Source organism: Vulpes vulpes, chromosome 3, assembly GCF_048418805.1.
Source record: "Vulpes vulpes isolate BD-2025 chromosome 3, VulVul3, whole genome shotgun sequence".
Classification (NCBI taxonomy): Eukaryota; Metazoa; Chordata; class Mammalia; order Carnivora; family Canidae; genus Vulpes; species Vulpes vulpes.
The window spans coordinates 117,434,980-117,451,951 of NC_132782.1; the positions used below are offsets into that span (position 1 = coordinate 117,434,980).

General features: G+C 45.0%; 1 protein-coding gene across 4 annotated transcripts in view; it reads left to right on the top strand.

Annotated features, from left to right (window-relative positions):
• Positions 1-2,231: 2,231 nt before the first annotated feature.
• SORT1 (sortilin 1) overlaps positions 2,232-16,972 on the top strand; it is a 65,668-nt gene continuing 50,927 nt past the window's right edge. For 2 of the 4 annotated variants that reach the window (XM_072754398.1, XM_072754399.1), the window contains exon 1: positions 2,232-2,570. In XM_072754398.1, coding sequence (XP_072610499.1) covers positions 2,280-2,570 — 291 coding nt within the window. In that variant the 5' untranslated portion in view covers positions 2,232-2,279. Of the gene's footprint in view, positions 2,571-5,543; positions 6,168-16,972 lie in introns of those variants that run through there. The other 2 variants (XM_072754401.1, XM_072754400.1) reach the window with 2 other exon arrangements.

The window sequence follows — 16,972 nt, forward strand, 5'->3', positions numbered from 1 at the left end:
TATTATGTGGGGAAAAGCAGATCTTGGCATATCTCCCTTAGCCTCAGCTTCCACTGTTACTCCTCTCGCTGCCTGGGCAGTGTTATTTGTAGTTTGGACTATACAACTAGTGAGACAATAAATGTCATACTCTCTATAATTCAAACTTGATAATTCTTGAAAGAATAGAATTCCAGCATTCTTGAGAGAGAAGTTTGGTTTTCTGTAGAATTTTAAAACTTTCTACAACGTTTCTATTGTCCAATTTAAATGGGAGAAGAAATGGTCTCACTAGGAAAAGTGATGATTTTGTGATGTATAACTGCTTTCTATCGATACTTCTGCTATAGAATGTATCTTGGAGAAAAGTACAGTTTTTAGTAATAGGTAATTGATATATTTTAGTCCTGCAAGTGAGGTAAGATCTTACCTGCAGTATTTCACAAGGGAGGTCTTGACAGTGCAACTTTTGTATATAGTGCCTTTGTCAGATGAAAGTAAAATTCAAAAAGTTTATTCACTCAAAACATTTTCTCAGTGCCATATGCAAAGTACCATGTTCCTAGCAACTGGTCCAGTTTGAAGAAGGCAATATACATTCTGTAAGCATATGGTTGGTAACTAAAAGCAATATATTCAGAAGTGAAGGTACAGAGAACTGCAATACTTGTAAAGAAGTGCATTTGGTAATTTCTCCAGGAGATGGCACTGTTGAGTTGGCTTTTTTTCTTTTCAAGACAGACAATAGACCATTCATCTTTGTGTCACCCAAACAAAGAAATATTCCTCTGTAGCCCCTCTTCTTCCCCCAGCTAATCACATGCTACTGGAACTGACTGTCTTGTGATCTACTCCATAGTTGGCATAGATCAAAAAAATAATCTGTATTTAAAAAAATAATCTGACACATGGTAATTAATGGAAAGGTACAAATTGTACACCAGTTTTCAAGCTTTGTCATTTCATCAGCTGAGAACTTGGAAGACTAGTGATTTCACCACTCTGCTCAGATGCCATTCAAAAGTATTTTTCACTCCTCAGTCTTACTGTGGTTGTTCTGGGGGGGAAAATGTAAATTTGTAAATCTTTTTGTTTGCAAATCTCTGTGAGTAGGAATTTAATGTAAACATCGGGTGGGTGCATTGCACCATTTTGCTCTACAGTGAATAATATATTCTCATTTGGGTTTACCTCCAGTTTATAGCTAAAAGTATCTTTTAGTGGTCTTATTTGGGTGTAACGTTTTGCATATTTTGTCTCTTTCTATTTACTACCTTTTCTACTGAACAGCTTTTAGCATTCCGAAGGGTTGGAGTCCATAAAGTCAAGATTCAAAACTGGTTTTACCTGCGCTGCATGTTCTAAAAGTTAAGTCTGCGGTTTTCTGCGATAAAGGGAACAGCATGGGGGTTTTGTTTTATTGATTAGAGGCAGAGCCCTTATTTGGTGGGCATCACATACGGAAAACCAAACTTGTGCAATGCACTGCCTGGGGGGTTAAGGCACATCGGTAAAGGCAGCATGCACCCCTGAAATGATCGTGTCTGAAGCGGGCACTGGGGAATTCTCTGGCCCCTTTTACCCAGCCCTGATTTCTAAGCTACTTTGTTAAGTCCGGGGAAACCACTGAGCCAGTCTATTCTGCCTCTGGCCTAACTCCCTGCAGAAGAGGAAGGTGAGCGAGACCCTAAGTGGTGGAGGGCTCCCGGGGCTTGCAGGAGTCCCGGAGGTCCCGGTGTCCATCTGCCTCTGCAGGACCCGCCCACACAGCTCGCGTTGCCCCGTCCGGCAGCGAGGCGGCGGCTCCATCACACAATGGGCGCTCCCTGCGCCGGGCTCGAGAACCCGAAGCACCGGTTCGTGACGAAGCCCCCTTTCCGGCAGAGCGAGCTGAGGGATTCCCTCGGGAGGCTTTCCCGGCGCCGCCGCAGCCCAGGGGCGGGGGCCGGGGAGGCTCGCCGGCCCGACCCCAGGGCGCCGCGGCGGGCAGCGGGGGTCCGCGGCGGGGCGGGGCGAGGCCGCGGGGCGAGCGGGATGACCTCAGCCGCCTCGGCCGCTCCAGCCAATCGGCCCCGCGTCCCGGCCTCGGAACGCAGGACCCCCGCAGCCGGAGGCGACGCGAGCCAATGAGGAGCGGCCGCCGAAGAAGGACAGGCGGCCCGCCTATGGGGCGGAGGGGCCGGGCCGCGCGTCCGCGGAGCGCCGGGCCGGCTCGGGGGTGTGGCGCGGCGCCGGCGGCGGGGGCGGGGGCGGGCGCGGGCGCGGGCGGCAGGTGGCGGCGGCGTCGGCATTCGGCGGCGATGGAGCGGCCCCGGGCAGCCGCGCACGGCCTCGGCCTCCCCCTCCTCCTCCTCGTCCAGCTGCTGCCGCCCGCCAGCCTCGGCCAGGACCGGCTGGACGCGCCGCCGCCGCCCGCCGCGCCGCTGTCGCGCTGGCCCGGGCCCGTCGGGGTGAGCTGGGGGCTGCGCGCCGCCGCGCCCGGGGGCCCCGGTCCCCGCGCCGGCCGCTGGCGCCGCAGCGCGCTCCAGGACGACCAGGACTGCGGCCGCGTCCGGGACGTCGTGGCCAAGCTGGCCAACAACACGCACCAGGTGAGCGGCCGCCGGGCCCCCCGGCCCCCCCGGCGCCCGGCCCCCGGCCCCCCCGCCCCTCGCCGCGCGCCTGGCGTGTCCACGGGGCCCGGGGCGCAGGCCGGCCCCCCGCCCCCCGCCCCCCCCCGCCCCCCCCCGCCCCCCCCCCCCCCCGCCGGGCCCCGGCTGCGGCGGCGAGTCCGGCCCGCGCGGCTGTGTCGTCACAGCGGAGGCAGCCTAGACTTCCACGGCATTCTTTTTTTTTTTTCTTCTTTAAGTTGTCACAATCTGTCGAGCGTCGTTGCTTTGCGCCGTGTCAGTAATGAGGCCCCCGTGGCCAGGACCCGCGGGGAGGCTGGAGGAAGGACTCCCCAAGCGCCCGGAGCGGTTGGGCTGCGCGAGGCGAAGGTGCGACCTCGCCGGCGGCCCTTCCCGGGGCGCGGCGGGGCTCGGGTCGCTGCGTGTCCGGACGTGGAGGCGCCGGCTTGCAGGGGGCTCACGGCCACCCACGCGCTCTCTCCTCCGCCTTCAGTTTGACCTTCTAGCCTGGCCTTGGCCTCGGACCGGGTTGTCTTCATCCTGCTGTAACAAGACTCCCAGCACTCAGGACCCACATTGCGGATGGTCTCCTGTGCGCTAGGTTCTCCTTGGAAACTTCAAAAATTGTGGTAGCTCTGTCCCAGGGGACAGGCCCCTGGACCTTTGCACACTTGCGGGCTTGACAAAGCCCATTGTTAAGAAGGTCTTGGCTCCTTGCTCTGGTGCAACACGGGCATCTTCCTCATGTTTCTCAAGAACTAGAGCTTTAATTTTTGCCACCCATATTTGCACAGTGTATTCTCAATTTGATATATTCTCTGTTATATCCCTTCCTCTTTCAGGAAGAGTTGCACAGAGGAATAGAGACGAGCGCTTAACTGCACTTGGCCCGGTATAACCACATCCCCTGCCTGCCCAATCTCAGTCTCTCCTTGAACTGCCCTTCTCCCTCTGCCTGGACTAGTTACCTGTGCAGAGTTCTCAGATGTGAGGTCCCAGGGCAGCTGCAGTCAGAGCCCCGCCAGTCAGGGAGAGCCCCCACTTAAGGCCATACAGCCAACAGCTGCATCAACAGCCAAAGTAGTGCTGATGGGTGGGGACCAGTTGGGTACAGATAGGGTGGAATGAGTACCGGAGAGATAATGGTGTAGATTCCATCTCACAGTGAGGAGTTGGGAAAGGCTTTACAGCGCTGATCGTGAACTTACAACAGGATCACTTCCTTCCGGGAGTCCGCTGGACACAGAATTCTTACCCCACATTTTAGATTCTTCTCTTGCTGCTTGCCCTACCCTAGACCTGCTGCTACTCCCAAATTATTCCCTGATTGGTTTGACTTGATATGTCTTTTGTAAACTATTGATTTCTGAAGCTAGAGGTTGAAAAAACTGGAACTTGTTCTTTTAGGTCCATATGAAAAGAAACGTCCCTCTATTTCTGTCATTTTATTTAGCTACTGTTTCCAATATATTCTTTGTGTGTGGCTTCCCCCCACCCCTCCCCCGTTTTCTCTCAGCGACCTGATTTTTTTAAATTTTTATTTATTTTTTATTTATTTTTATGATAGTCACACACAGAGAGAGGCAGAGACACAGGCAGAGGGAGAAGCAGGCTCCATGAACCAGGAGCCCGATGTGGGACTCGATCCCGGGTCTCCAGGATCACGCCCTGGGCCAAAGGCAGGCGCTAAACCGCTGCGCCACCCAGGGATCCCCATCAGTGACCTAATTTTAAATAGCTCTTTTTGCACTTGTTAACCAGCCATGGTCTCTTCTTCAGAAATCCCATCCTGTTTATAACATGTATACATGGTGAAAGTGAAGCCATTGTGAATAATCTTCACCTTACACATAGTTGAGTAAAGCAGTTCTTAGAGGTCCATCTCCTTAACCAGGAATTACGTAGTAGGCTGTTCTGCTTTTCGGTTCTTCATTTTTAGAAGTCCTGATAAATCATCCTGAACCGTACTGAAGAGATCTAGTATTTTGGGACCTTTCATAAGCAGTGTGAAATAAAAGTATCAGCGTGATAGAACAACTTTTTATCAGGGATATTATAGATTTCTTAGAGTAGCCTTTCATAAGATGGCAGGATTCAGTTCCCAAGAAAATCAGAAGTTCTTGGTTCTCTTCTTATTTGTTAAAACTTGCTGTTCATGTTAAGCCATGTTAATTCGTATAGTCAGTGTATGAGAATGGCCTCCAAATGTCCAAGATGTGCCGGATGCTGGGGGTGCTGAGATACAAAGAAAAGATAATTCAGATTGGACAGTGAAAAGCCTCAGAAATTTTAGCAGATCTCCTAGACTGTTGCTTGTTTGGCCTGTGAGAATATATTGGCATTTAATCTTCTTTACAAAGCAAGGTAAAACTAAAGCACTCTTTTATATTCTTCTGGTTTTAAGAGACCTGTGCCTTAATGACCTATAACTTAGGCTCCTTCCCTCATGAAATTTGGCAGATATGTATGTGTATTTATAAATGCCCTTCTTCTAGACTCAAGAAATAACCTCATTTTTTGCCTTTAACACAAAACTGTTTTCATGCCACACTTTTAATTGATTCTTTCCTTTAAGCACTCGGAGTGTTTGTGACATGTATAGCCTTTGCACATGAGAGAAATTGAGCAAGCACAGAAGATTTTACTAATGTTGGTTGCTAAGTTGGATTGCTTCAAAACATTCCTCCTATAAGTACCCTTTTGAGGTTAGGCATGAAAACTGTCTTAAAGAAACAGATGAAATGCTTTGGCCAGAGTTGCAGTGGTTGCTGACATAATTTCCGTACTTTTCATTCCTCGGTTCTGACCGTTTGATAATTTCCTTAAAACTTTCAAAACTTACGATTAAAAGCCAGCAACTGCTCAGTCTCTGTCCTCCCTCTGCTCCTGTCATTAACTACTCCTTCACACAGAACTTCCCAACTTCTACCCCAACATCAAAGCATCTGGTTTCTTAAATAAACAGGCCCTGTAGAGAGACTGTGTTGTATGGCATGTGGGCTCTGAGAAGAATGTGCGTGTTTGTTTGCTGGTGCTGGCAAGGCTGAGTCCAGGCTGACAGGACTGAATGTGCCTGTTGGAGGTTCAGGGAGCTGCCGCTCCTAGCCAGTTGTGGATCTTTGTCACACCCGGAAATCTGAAGGGGTCAGTGCCTTTAACTGCCCTGGAACTTTCTAACTGCATTATTTATTCCCACATCCAGCCTCTCCCCACGGTACTGTCATCCCCAGCACTCCCCCGCTCACCCTTGAGTTAATAGCTCGATTCTGTTCCACCCATTTGTTTTACACCAAAGTCAAAGAAGAGGAATTCTGTTTCCTTCTTGGTCCTGGTTGAGCAGAAGGAGCAAAATCCTCGGGAAGATTCTACACCCATGCAGTGTACTAATCAGACCTTTAACCCCTAAAGGACATTAAAATGACTTCTGCATTGGGGATTTCAGTTCCGAGTATCAGCAGATTTGATGAAGTATATTTATATGGGGAAAGGTTAATCTTCATCTGTGGTTTGGTTGAGCTGAGGGGAGAAAGCTGTCCAGGCAGGACAAATGGCTCCGAGGGAATGCAGTGTAACAATTAGGTAAGTTCTCTGCTGACTCAAATATTTGGCTCTGTGTGTAGTGATTTTTAATTAGAAATCTGAATCTCCTGTTTGTGGAAATAATTGGAAGAAGGCTTATGTTCTGGTCAATTTCTAATGGTTATGTTCTTTCTGTAATGATAATAATAATAGGCTCTCCATCCTGCTGTTTTGATCTGATCTCTCATGTCAGGTTCACAGAGGCTATTAGCAGCTTCTTCTGCACTCTGCTGATTTCCAATCAGCTCTTGCCAACAAGCATTGGATTCTCAGTGGGTGTCTGCAGAGACTCTGCTCCCCAACTTTGTCCTAGTTGGCCTGTTATCCTTGTGTGATCCTCACAAGAAGGGCAATGCTTAACACTGAGTGGTAACTTTCAGAACAGGAGTGACGTCTGCTCACCTCTCTCCCTTTCTGTCCACCCCATCCCTCAAGTTGTTTTTTCTTTTTTAAAGATTTGAGAGAGAGAGAGAGAGCGCGCACATGAGTAGGAGGCGCAGAGAGAGAGGAGGAGAGAATCCCGAGCAGATTCCATGCTGAGTGCAGGAGCCCAACTCGAGGCTCAATCTCATGACTCTAAGATCATGATCTGAGTCAAAACCAAGAGTTGCATGCTTAACCAACTTTGCCGCCCAGGTGCCCTTCAAATTCTGTCTTTACAGAAAATGAAATATGTTTCAAGACTGGAGAAATGATGCTCAGATGTTTTATATGATTAGAAGCTAATATTACAGTAGGCAAAATTATCAGATTTGACATGTAATTAAAAATACAGCTTTTCAGGGCACCTGGGTGGTTCAGATGGTTAAGCACCTGCCATCAGCTCAGGTCATGATCTGGAGTCCTGGGATGGAGTACTGCATGGGGATCCCCACAAGGAAAGAGCTTGCTTCTTCCACTCTCCTTCTCTCCTACACTCATGGACTCTTTCTCCAAAATAAATAAATATTTAAATATATAAATATATAGCTTTTCTAGCAAAAGGCGTTGTGATAGTAGCTCTAAAAATATTATCAAATTGATAGTGCATTTATAAGTTTCCAAAAATTTTCAGTTACCTTCCTATCTCTTTGTAATAGTGTTTCTTTTGCATCTTTTACTATTTTAAAAATTTGGGGGAGATCTGTTCTTCCCATTGTCTAGGTAGCCTCAGGGATCTGTGTGTAGGTGGGTTTGAGGAGTAATGGCACTTGAGGAACGTGCTGGTCAATTTCTAATCAAAGTCGGGTTAAGTAATATGTGGCTCTGAGCTAGCTGGGTTGAATGAATCTTCCTAACAGACCCTTCAACCCTATAGAGGTTGTTAGGTGAAAGCCAGACACGTGGAGGGTTTTTCTGTTTTTTGTTTGTTTTTGTTTTTGTTTTTTTTCAAAGATTGAGGCTCTTTTCCCTGCTCTACCCTGAACCCTAGTCTCAGGAAACCACAGTGAAAACAGAATCTTCCATTCAGAGCCTGTGGTGTTTTGCTGAGGAAGTTTTCTGTGAATGCAGTTTATTTTCTGTTTTGCGTTTTGGAATCTAGCTCTCAGTTCCTCATCTACAACATGAGAAATTTTGGATTAGATTTAAAATGTCTAAAACAATTCTGATTCATATGGAGAGGGGGAGGCCAGAGGTTGTGATCACAAATGTTTATTGGTTGTTTCCAAATTTAGAAGCAAATTAAGGCTGTTCTGCTTCCCAGGTGAACTTGAACATAGCCTGGGATTTCACATCTGGGGGTAATTTGTTACCACCTCCAGAGCTTGCTTCACTGAAATACGAGTGTTCTTCAAGATAGCAGGATTGGGTTTTTTCATATAATTATGAAAGACACTTGACTCATTTGTTTTTTGGATAATACTTTTATCATTCTCTGTTGCCTGAAAAATCTAATGCTAAGCAAAGCTACTAGCTTGGATAGTCCAAAAGCAAACCCAGTAAACATGTAACAGTAAATTTTGTTTTTTTTCTTCTTCCCTACAATACTATGCCAAAACTGGGGCCTTTTTCTTTTTCTTTTTTTTTTTTTCGGTCTTGGCTGCTTGTGTGTTTGAAAATACATGATCAGCTTACCATTAATATACTCAGCCCTGTGCTAGCTAAAATCATGAGTGATTAATTGGCTTGATTTTTTTTTTTTTTTTGTCAGAAGAAAATGTGTGGGTTTTTTTTTTCCTTCTAGAGCTTGAATACTATCTCTCTCGTATTTGCTTTTGTTAAGAGTTTTGTTCTTTTCTTCTTGTGTGTTCTAAGAAACTAAGTTCTGATATTGTACTTAAGCCAGTTTGCAAGTCTGGTTCAACAGTAAGATCACTCTGAAGGACTAAGAGAATTTAACTGGGGAGGAAAATTTTGATTGAGTTTGTACTTCCTAGACAAGATAGTTCAAATCAAATGTCGTATCTGGGGGCAGCCCCGGTGGCTCAGAGGTTTAATGCCGCCTTCAGTCCAGGGTGTGATCCTAGGGACCTGGGATCAAGTCCCACATTGGGCTCCCTGCATGGAGCCTGCTTCTCCCTCTGCCTGTGTCTCTGCTTCTCTGTGTGTGTGTGTCTCTCATGAATAAATAAATAAAATCTTAAAAAAAAATGTCTATCTGGTACCTACTGTTTGTCAAAGGGATGCAAATGTTATATACAAAATTCAAAAGAGAGATCTCAATACCCAGATTTGAGTCCTGGCTCTGCTGCTTTATAGCTGTGTGATCATGGACAATCACTTCTCTGATCTTTATAGTTTTTTAAACTAGAGAAGCAACTTTAGGATTATTTGGAGAGTGAAATAAAATTTTTACAAAATGTTTTGTTAAATGTATTATGTTCATGTAATTCACTTAAGCACTTAGTAAACTACATATAATGGAGTCCAGGCCTTTTGACATCCAAGGTAAATGTTCAAGATATTCTCATCGGTGCTGCTTTAAGGATTAGGTGTTCAGAGACGGCTTGATGGAAATTTGGAAGAATTTTTTAAAAAGGCAAGCCCACTATAATGCAGTGGTCTGGAAGACCTCTTGGATGAAGAGAGAATCAAAAGTATGGAAGTAATTCTTGAGATCTGTAAAGGCATGATGGTAGGGAAATCTAGGATGTCCTCAGAGAATGGTTAATGGAAAGTTTCTGTGGAGCAGAAAGAGCTGATGAGTAGTATATCTAAGGTTTCCAAAAAAACATATAGAGAAGTCAAGAAAGTCAAGAAAGGTAGGTCTTGGGCAGGGCGGGAGGAGGAAGGAGAGGGGAGGTCTGGGCAGGGAGTTGTACATTGGGACTTCCTAGGGAACATCTCTTAACAGGTAGTGCTGGACATGAAGCTAGAGCTGGAGAAAGCAGAGGTGGGAATGGGGAACCAGGAAGAGTTGAGCGTTCAGAAGTTGGCCATTGCTGTGGTTTTGAAGAGTAGAGGGCAGGGAAGACCACCTTTTATACTTGAAGTGCTAAGGGTCCTAAGAAACACTCTTGGGACTCCTGGACCTCATCAGGGGAGAATGAGAGCCAAGGCGTGAGAAACCCAAGAGCTCTGAGATGGTGAAGCCAGTGAACAGATTGCTCTTAATATTTGTGGGAAAGGATGAGGTTGAGTTCTTGCTGATAATGTGCTTAACAGTGTGAATCATAGATTGTTAGGCTGATTAGCTGCCCAGATCTCTTACTTTTACTGATGAGGCTAAATGATTTGTATGTGGGCCAAGAGCTGAGAGTAGAACACAGATGTCCCAACATGGTGCTACATTTGGAAGTGCTTCATAGACATGTTTTATTTTATTATTTGAGAGGGAGAGAGCACACAAGCAGGGGGAGGGGCAGAGGGAGAAGGACAAGCCAACTCCCCGCTGAGCAGGGAGCTTGACTCAGGGCTCAATCCCAGGATTCCCTGGGTCATGACCCGAGCCAAAGGCAGACATGGAACCTACTGAACCACCCAGGTTGCCCCTCATAGAGATGTTTTGAATTAATGCATTTGCTTTAGGGATAAGGCAAGGTTATAGACCCCAGCTATAAGTCATAGAATTGTGAATTCTCTGCTCCTTAAGGTCATTGAACCCTCAGCAGCGCTCAGTTAGCCTTTTTTTTTTTTTTTTTTTAAGATTTTATTTATTCATAGAGACAGAGAGAGGCAGAGACACAGGCAGAAGGAGAAGCAGGCTCCATACAGGAAGCCTGACGTGGGACTCGATCCCGGGTCTCCAGGATCACACCCCAGGCTGCAGGCCACAGGGGCTGCCCTCAGTTAGCCTTTTTAAGCCTTAGTTTCCCTTCATATAAAATGTAGCATCATCAGAGGTTTTGAAGAGAAAATGTCTTGAAAACCTTAAAGTACGACATATGTGTGATTTATGTCATTTCTTAATAAGCCTGTTGATCTGGCTGCTGATTCCATAAGGCCCAATTGTCAGCCAGATGATCCTGATAAATACCAACCCCAGAGGAACACATGCATAAGAGGAGATACATGAGATGAGGTGGTTTTATCACTTGGCAGAGTTGGGTGACAGGCTTGGGTGGGGGTGGCAAGAAGGAGGCTGAGTCAAGATTGGCAGAAATGTGAGAAGTATGTGTTCTTTTTTTAACCTTCATGATTACATCAAAATTTTAACTTGTTAATATGATTGGCAGTTCTTTGAAGCAGTGGATAGGAGGGAACATGATCTTAGATCAACCTGGCTGGAGTCAAACTTCAGTGGTGAGCATGGACACATTAATCTCAGTGAGCCTTGGTCTTTTCATCTATAAAATGGATATCCTAATATCTATGTCTTAGGGTCATTGTGAAGATTAAATGAGATGTGGGGTTTAATGTGTATCCATCCTTTATCTTACAATAATTCTTTCCACAAAGATTCTGATGCATTACCAGTTAGATGCCCAAGTATTTGTGTATGCACTTGAATTTTTTTTCATTGCTGTAATATTCCTAGAAAATCATCATGGATACTCATAGAAACCAAATCTGGCTTAAGAAATATGTACTACTTATGTCCTTGGACTTGGGATTTTACGAACAAGGGTATATAAAGTAAGAGAGAGATTAACTCAAGTAAGTGTCTTTTCCTGAAGCTATGGGAGATTCAGGGGAAATAATAATCCTACCATCATCAGATCCCCCTGGTCATTTAGTTCTAGTAGTTTCCAGTATATATAGTTGTTTACTCATAGCTTTAAAGAATTTACGATGGTAAAAAAATAAGACTACTTATCATTTGATAACTACTTCTGTTTCATTAAGCTGTAGTTTACTGGAGTTAGTGACTATGGTTTTAACTTAACAGCTCTGAAATGGCACGTTGCCGGCTTCACCCTCATTTGTTAACAGGCACCACTGTTAGATTTGCACGGTACTAACCTCTGTGAAGCTTTGAGAAATAGTAACAAGATGTGATAGGTGCTGCTCAGGAACTTTGCTTGGAAGCATAGCAGACCAGAATGTTAATGGAATTATCTTTTCTTAGGTGCATGTCTCTTCAGTCTAACATTTGACCATTTCCTGGCCTGTGTTAACCCTCTGTTCAGTTAGTGTGATCTGTCCACCAGTCCATTGAGCTGGTCATGTGCTATGTACTTCCCCATCTTTGTTCACATGGTGTTCCTCCTGTCTCAATGCCCTTCTAGCTCTAGTGGCTTTCTTTTTTCCTACAACATTTAACAGTGCTGCGTAATCTAGCATTTAACTGTATTATTCCGTCTCATGTTCACTTTGGTTTATGAAACTTTTTTGCCCCGGATTATAATTTTCTTAAAGGTGGGGGCCAGGCTTGTGCTATTCCTGCACCACTTTTGCCTCACACAGTGCTAGAGGAAAGAGTAGTCATTACACCTGTAGTCTGGAAGCAGGCAGGTAGGAGTTTGAATCATTGCACTGCCACCTACCAGCTGTGTAATTCTGCACAAAGTACTCGACCGCTCTGAGGCTGCTGCTTCATCTCTAGAAGGGTAGGGGTACGTCACCTGTCATAGGTGCTCAGTAAGAGTTCACTACCATTATTGGTATTCTTTACCTCAGCCATTGCAGATTGCATACCTTCCAGATGTTGGACATTGTACTGGATCCTCAGTCCTGGAAACTGATGGTGGCACACGGCCGACAAGAGCCAACAGAAAACATGAACATTAAACAAATACGTAGTCATAAATATGCCCGGAAGAAGAAAAGTACCAGCAGGAGAATAATTGACAGAGGTCCTTGTAGTCTGGGGACATTAAGGACTCACTGAGAAATTATTCGAACTGAGACTTGAAGATGAATAGAATTTGATCAGTAGGAGTACCTTGAGCAGAGAGAACCGCAGGTTCGAAGGCCTGGGGCTAGAAAGAGCTCGGTGTGCCCAAGGGTCTGGAGGAAGGCGGGTGCGGTTGCTGCAGAGGCAGTGAGGGCTTGGTCCCCAACCCCAGTGGGTCAGTGGCTGCCAACTAGGGCCTATCCCTTATCACTTTTTCTTTGAAGTGGGACTAAGATTTGCAAATCCAGCTTTTATTGGGCATAAGGAGAACTGAGTTATCCCACAAAAGTGAACTTTGCAAAAACTAAGCCCACCCTTTTAAGTTCCAAAGGTTTTTTTGTGGTTATTTGAGAATCTTTCTAAAATATTTTTCTGCCTTCTTAGTCAACAGTATGATGCTGGATCATTTAAGAAGAGATTAAATTATTTTAATCTGGCGTGGCATTCATGCCCTCAAGGCTGTTGAGATGTGTGGGGCCTGTTTGCTTGTGGGAGCTTACTTTTTTGTTCTGCAGAAATGACAGTTCCCTTGGAATATCCATCTCCTTCTTGCTGCTGACCCTGTCTTGAGACGTACTATCCCCCAGATTTTATTTGCTGCCTCTGTAAGCTAAGAAAATGGGTCACTAATTTTAGGCAGTTCTGACAAGTTTAGCAAATTGATCAGAGTGATGGTCTGTAGGTTTATCTTAGAGGTCAGATGCATAAATTTCTGCTGCATGCAATGGCCACAATAGCCAAACTGTGGAAGGAACCTCGGTGTCCATCGAAAGATGAATGGATAAAGAAGATGTGGTTTATGTATACAATGGAATATTACTCAGTAATTAGAAACGACAGATACCCACCATTTGCTTCAACGTGGATGGAACTGGAGGGTATCATGCTGAGTGAAATAAGTCAATTGGAGAAGGACAAACAGTGTATGTTCTCATTCATTTGGGGAATATAAATAATAGTGAAAGGGAATATAAAGGAAGGGAAAAGAAATGTTGGGAAATATCAGGAAGGGAGACAGAACATAAAGACTCCTAACTCGGGGAAACGAACAAGGGGTGGTGGAAGGGGAGGAGGGCGGGTGTTGGAGGGGAATGGGTGACGGGCACTGAGGTGGACACTTGACGGGATGAGCACTGGGTGTTTTTCTGTATGTTGGTAAATAAAACACCAATAAAAATTAATTAAAAAAAAATTTCTGCTGCATGGATCCTGGCCCCAGAGGTCTCCCTTGCTTCCTTCCAGTGAGTGTGTGGGTCATTGGGGTTTCTACCTAAAGTAGGTTGCTGTTGCCCTCTCCTTTCAACACTGACGTATTGCAGAGCCGGCAGGCTTAGTTGGTTTTTTGTTTGTTTTAAACAAAGAGCACTGGAAAAGCAAACGGAGTGGTTAAATTATTGATGAGTCAGAATTTTAAAGTTCATAAGGAGTAGAAATGTTGGCATTCCAGCCCCCTCACCTTGGCTGTGAAGTTAGATTGCACTGCTCAAGTTCACACAGCAGAGCTGGAAATAAAATTCAGATTGAATATTAGCCCAGGGCTCTCCTCTGTATCATCTTGCCTTGCAGAAAACTGAATAATTGAGTAGGTATGAAAACTTGTGTAATATTTTGTGTTTAGTGTTTTCATTTCTAAGAATAGTCTCCATGAGAACTGGAACATTTGTGATCTTATTTTTAGCTCATGTTTTATGATCCTAGCAGAGCCTTATTTAACGGAACTGAATTCTGTTAAGATGTTCTTCCTGCCTGCAAAAGCGTCACCTAGGTTGATTCGCAGACCTCTTCTGCACAGCCCTGTGTCCCGTCTGTCCCTCTGTTCCCTAGTTGGTGTTAAGAAGCCTGAATCTTAAATTTCCAGCTTTTATGAGATCACCAGGGCCTTGCCTTTGTATGTTATTTCATTTGATTCCTATTATTCCAGTGAGTGAAGGGGCATAATTCAGTTTTACTTCTGAGGAAGTGGATTCCCAAGAGAGAAAATAATTTGAGCCTGTTTTTCCAACCAGCAAGTTACTGGTCTGGGCTTTCATACCTACTTTCATAGTTGTATTTTCACTGTGACAGGCTGACGTCTCTAGATTAAAGGTCTAGCATGGTTAGCCTTCATTTTTAGACTTCTGCAGGAAGTGTGTTTTGGGGTATAAATGCTCCATGAGCACGGAACATGTACTCTCACTGCTGTTTCCCCAGTGCTCCAAATAGGGCATGGCACGTGGTAGACAGACAGAGGTACTTGTCAAAAGAAGGAATTTGAAAAGAAAAAAAAAAGAAAAAAAAAAAAAAGAAGGAATTTGTGCGAAGGATGCCGTCAAGGGATTCATTCCCTCGTTTACCAGCCAGAGAAGCCATTCCTGATGGCAGGATGGTCTGGTCATCTGCAAGTGGATTCTCAGTTGGGGCCAACCCTGTGAAACTGACCCACGTTTGGTTGTGCCAGTGTTGGTTCTCTCAGTGTTTTACTTTCCGTCAGGTGTGTAACTAAGACAGGCAGAAGTTTCTCATTACCACATTTTCTTTCCAAGCTACAGTGACTCTCAGGACCAACTTTAAGTTCTCTGAGCTACAGCAACAGTAATTTAATTAGGCTTCTGGCTTAATTGGATGTGAAGATAAAGTTATCCCGTGAAGGATGTTGTGTTTTGTGGCCTTTCTCATTTTCCAGATGGAGCTAGCAGTTGGCCACAGGACCACAGAAATGGACATTTGTGTTAATTCATGGTCTCTTAAATGTGTGGACCTCAGACTTTAAAATGGTAGGCAGTAAATGCATGAGTAAATCTTACCATCATCTGTCAAGGTGAATGTGTTTCAGAGAAGGTAGTACAAGCTGTCCCCTACTTCCTAACATAATGAATCCCTGAAAACCAATTTGGTTATAAATGCCAGCCAATGATTCCCTGCTGCCCAGAGCTTCCCTACTGGGGTCAGCAGACGGCTGCCAGTGCCATCTGGGACGTTAGAAGTCATGGTTCAACAGGTGATGAACAAGAGACTGTGAGTTTATCAGTGAAGAATGATGTTGGGATGTGGTATTAGGAAGTCTACTTTAAATTGAGACCCACCCCTGTTAGTGTGGCTGGGAGGAGCGGGGCTCTCTGACCTGTCCTGTAACCTTCTCTTGTATCCCGCTAGCCAGTATAACAGAAGAATAAACTGACATGCTCTGTGTATACTTTTTATACCACTCACCACTCTTTTATATATCCTTTTTTTTTTTTTCAAAATAAAAAAATCTGTAGTTTTATTTTTATTTTTATTATTCTTTTTTAGGGAGGGACAGGGAGAGGGAGTGAGAATCTTTTTTTTTTTTTTTTAAGATTTTATTTATTTATTCATGACACACACAGAGAGGCAGAGACACAGGCAGAGGGAGAAGCAGGCTCCATGCAGGGAGCCCGACGCGGGACTCGATCCCGGGTCTCCAGGATCACACCCTGGGCCGAAGGCGGCGCTAAACTGCTGAGCCACCCAGGCTGCCCTGTAGTTTTATTTTTAAACATGATTCCTGCTAGTTGGAGGTGGCTTGGGGATTAATTCAGTCAATCCAGAAAAACTAAAAAGAAAAAGTGTCACCATAAATTCTACCATATAGAGACAAGTGCTGTTAATTTTTTGAAGGACCTCCCTCCAGGTAGCTTCTAACCAGAAGTACCCACACAAGCTTTCACACACTGTTCTGTAACTTGCTTTACACGCACCACACTGCGAGTATTTTCCAGCGTCAGTGAATACCTGAAACATTTTCAGCAGCACCCAGTATGTTTCATTGCGCATCATTGCATATTTAACGAGGCTTAATCCTTCACCTAGAATATACTGAGAGAGTGATATCTATGGCCTTGTTATATGGATTAGATGATAATGTGTTAAGATGCTTTCGCACAGCGGTCTATAGCGAGTGCCCAGTAGTTGTTAGCTGCAACATCCAGGTACGATCATCCTTTGTCAAGACGTGTACTAATCTCCCTGTGATAGATCCCGAGGGTGGGTTTGCTGGGTCGCATGGTATGGACATTTTCAGTTCCAATTCACATCAGTGAGCAGATCTCCAGAAAAGTGGTAGCAGTTGGTATGCTCCCACCCACAGGTGCTGGTCTCCCTGTCCTCCTCACTGGATATGTGCTGTCCAGCTTTTCTGGAAGATGGAAGTGTCATTACATTATTTTTCTGTGACTTTCTTTGGATTACTAGTGAAATTGAATAGCTTTTCCCATGTTATTAGCCACTTCCTTGTCCTTTGTGAATTGCTTGTTTGTGTCTTCCTCCTAGTTTCTTTGGAGGTCTTTGTCTTTTTCTTATTGACTTGACAGCTATGATAGAAACCCTTTGTCTTGTTGCAAATAATTTTCCCAATTTTTTCAACTTGCCATTTTTTTTTTTTAATAAATGAATCTTTTTTAAATTGTTTATTTATTCATAGAGACACAGGGGGGTGGGGCAGAGACACAGGCAGAGGGAGAAGCAGGCCCCATGCAGAGAGCCTGACATGGGACTCAATCCCGGGTCTCCAGGATCACGCCCTGGGCTGAAGGCAGTGCTAAACCGCTGCGCCACCGGGGCTGCCCACCATTTTGTGTTTTGCCATTAAAATTCTTTAATATAGTCCAGG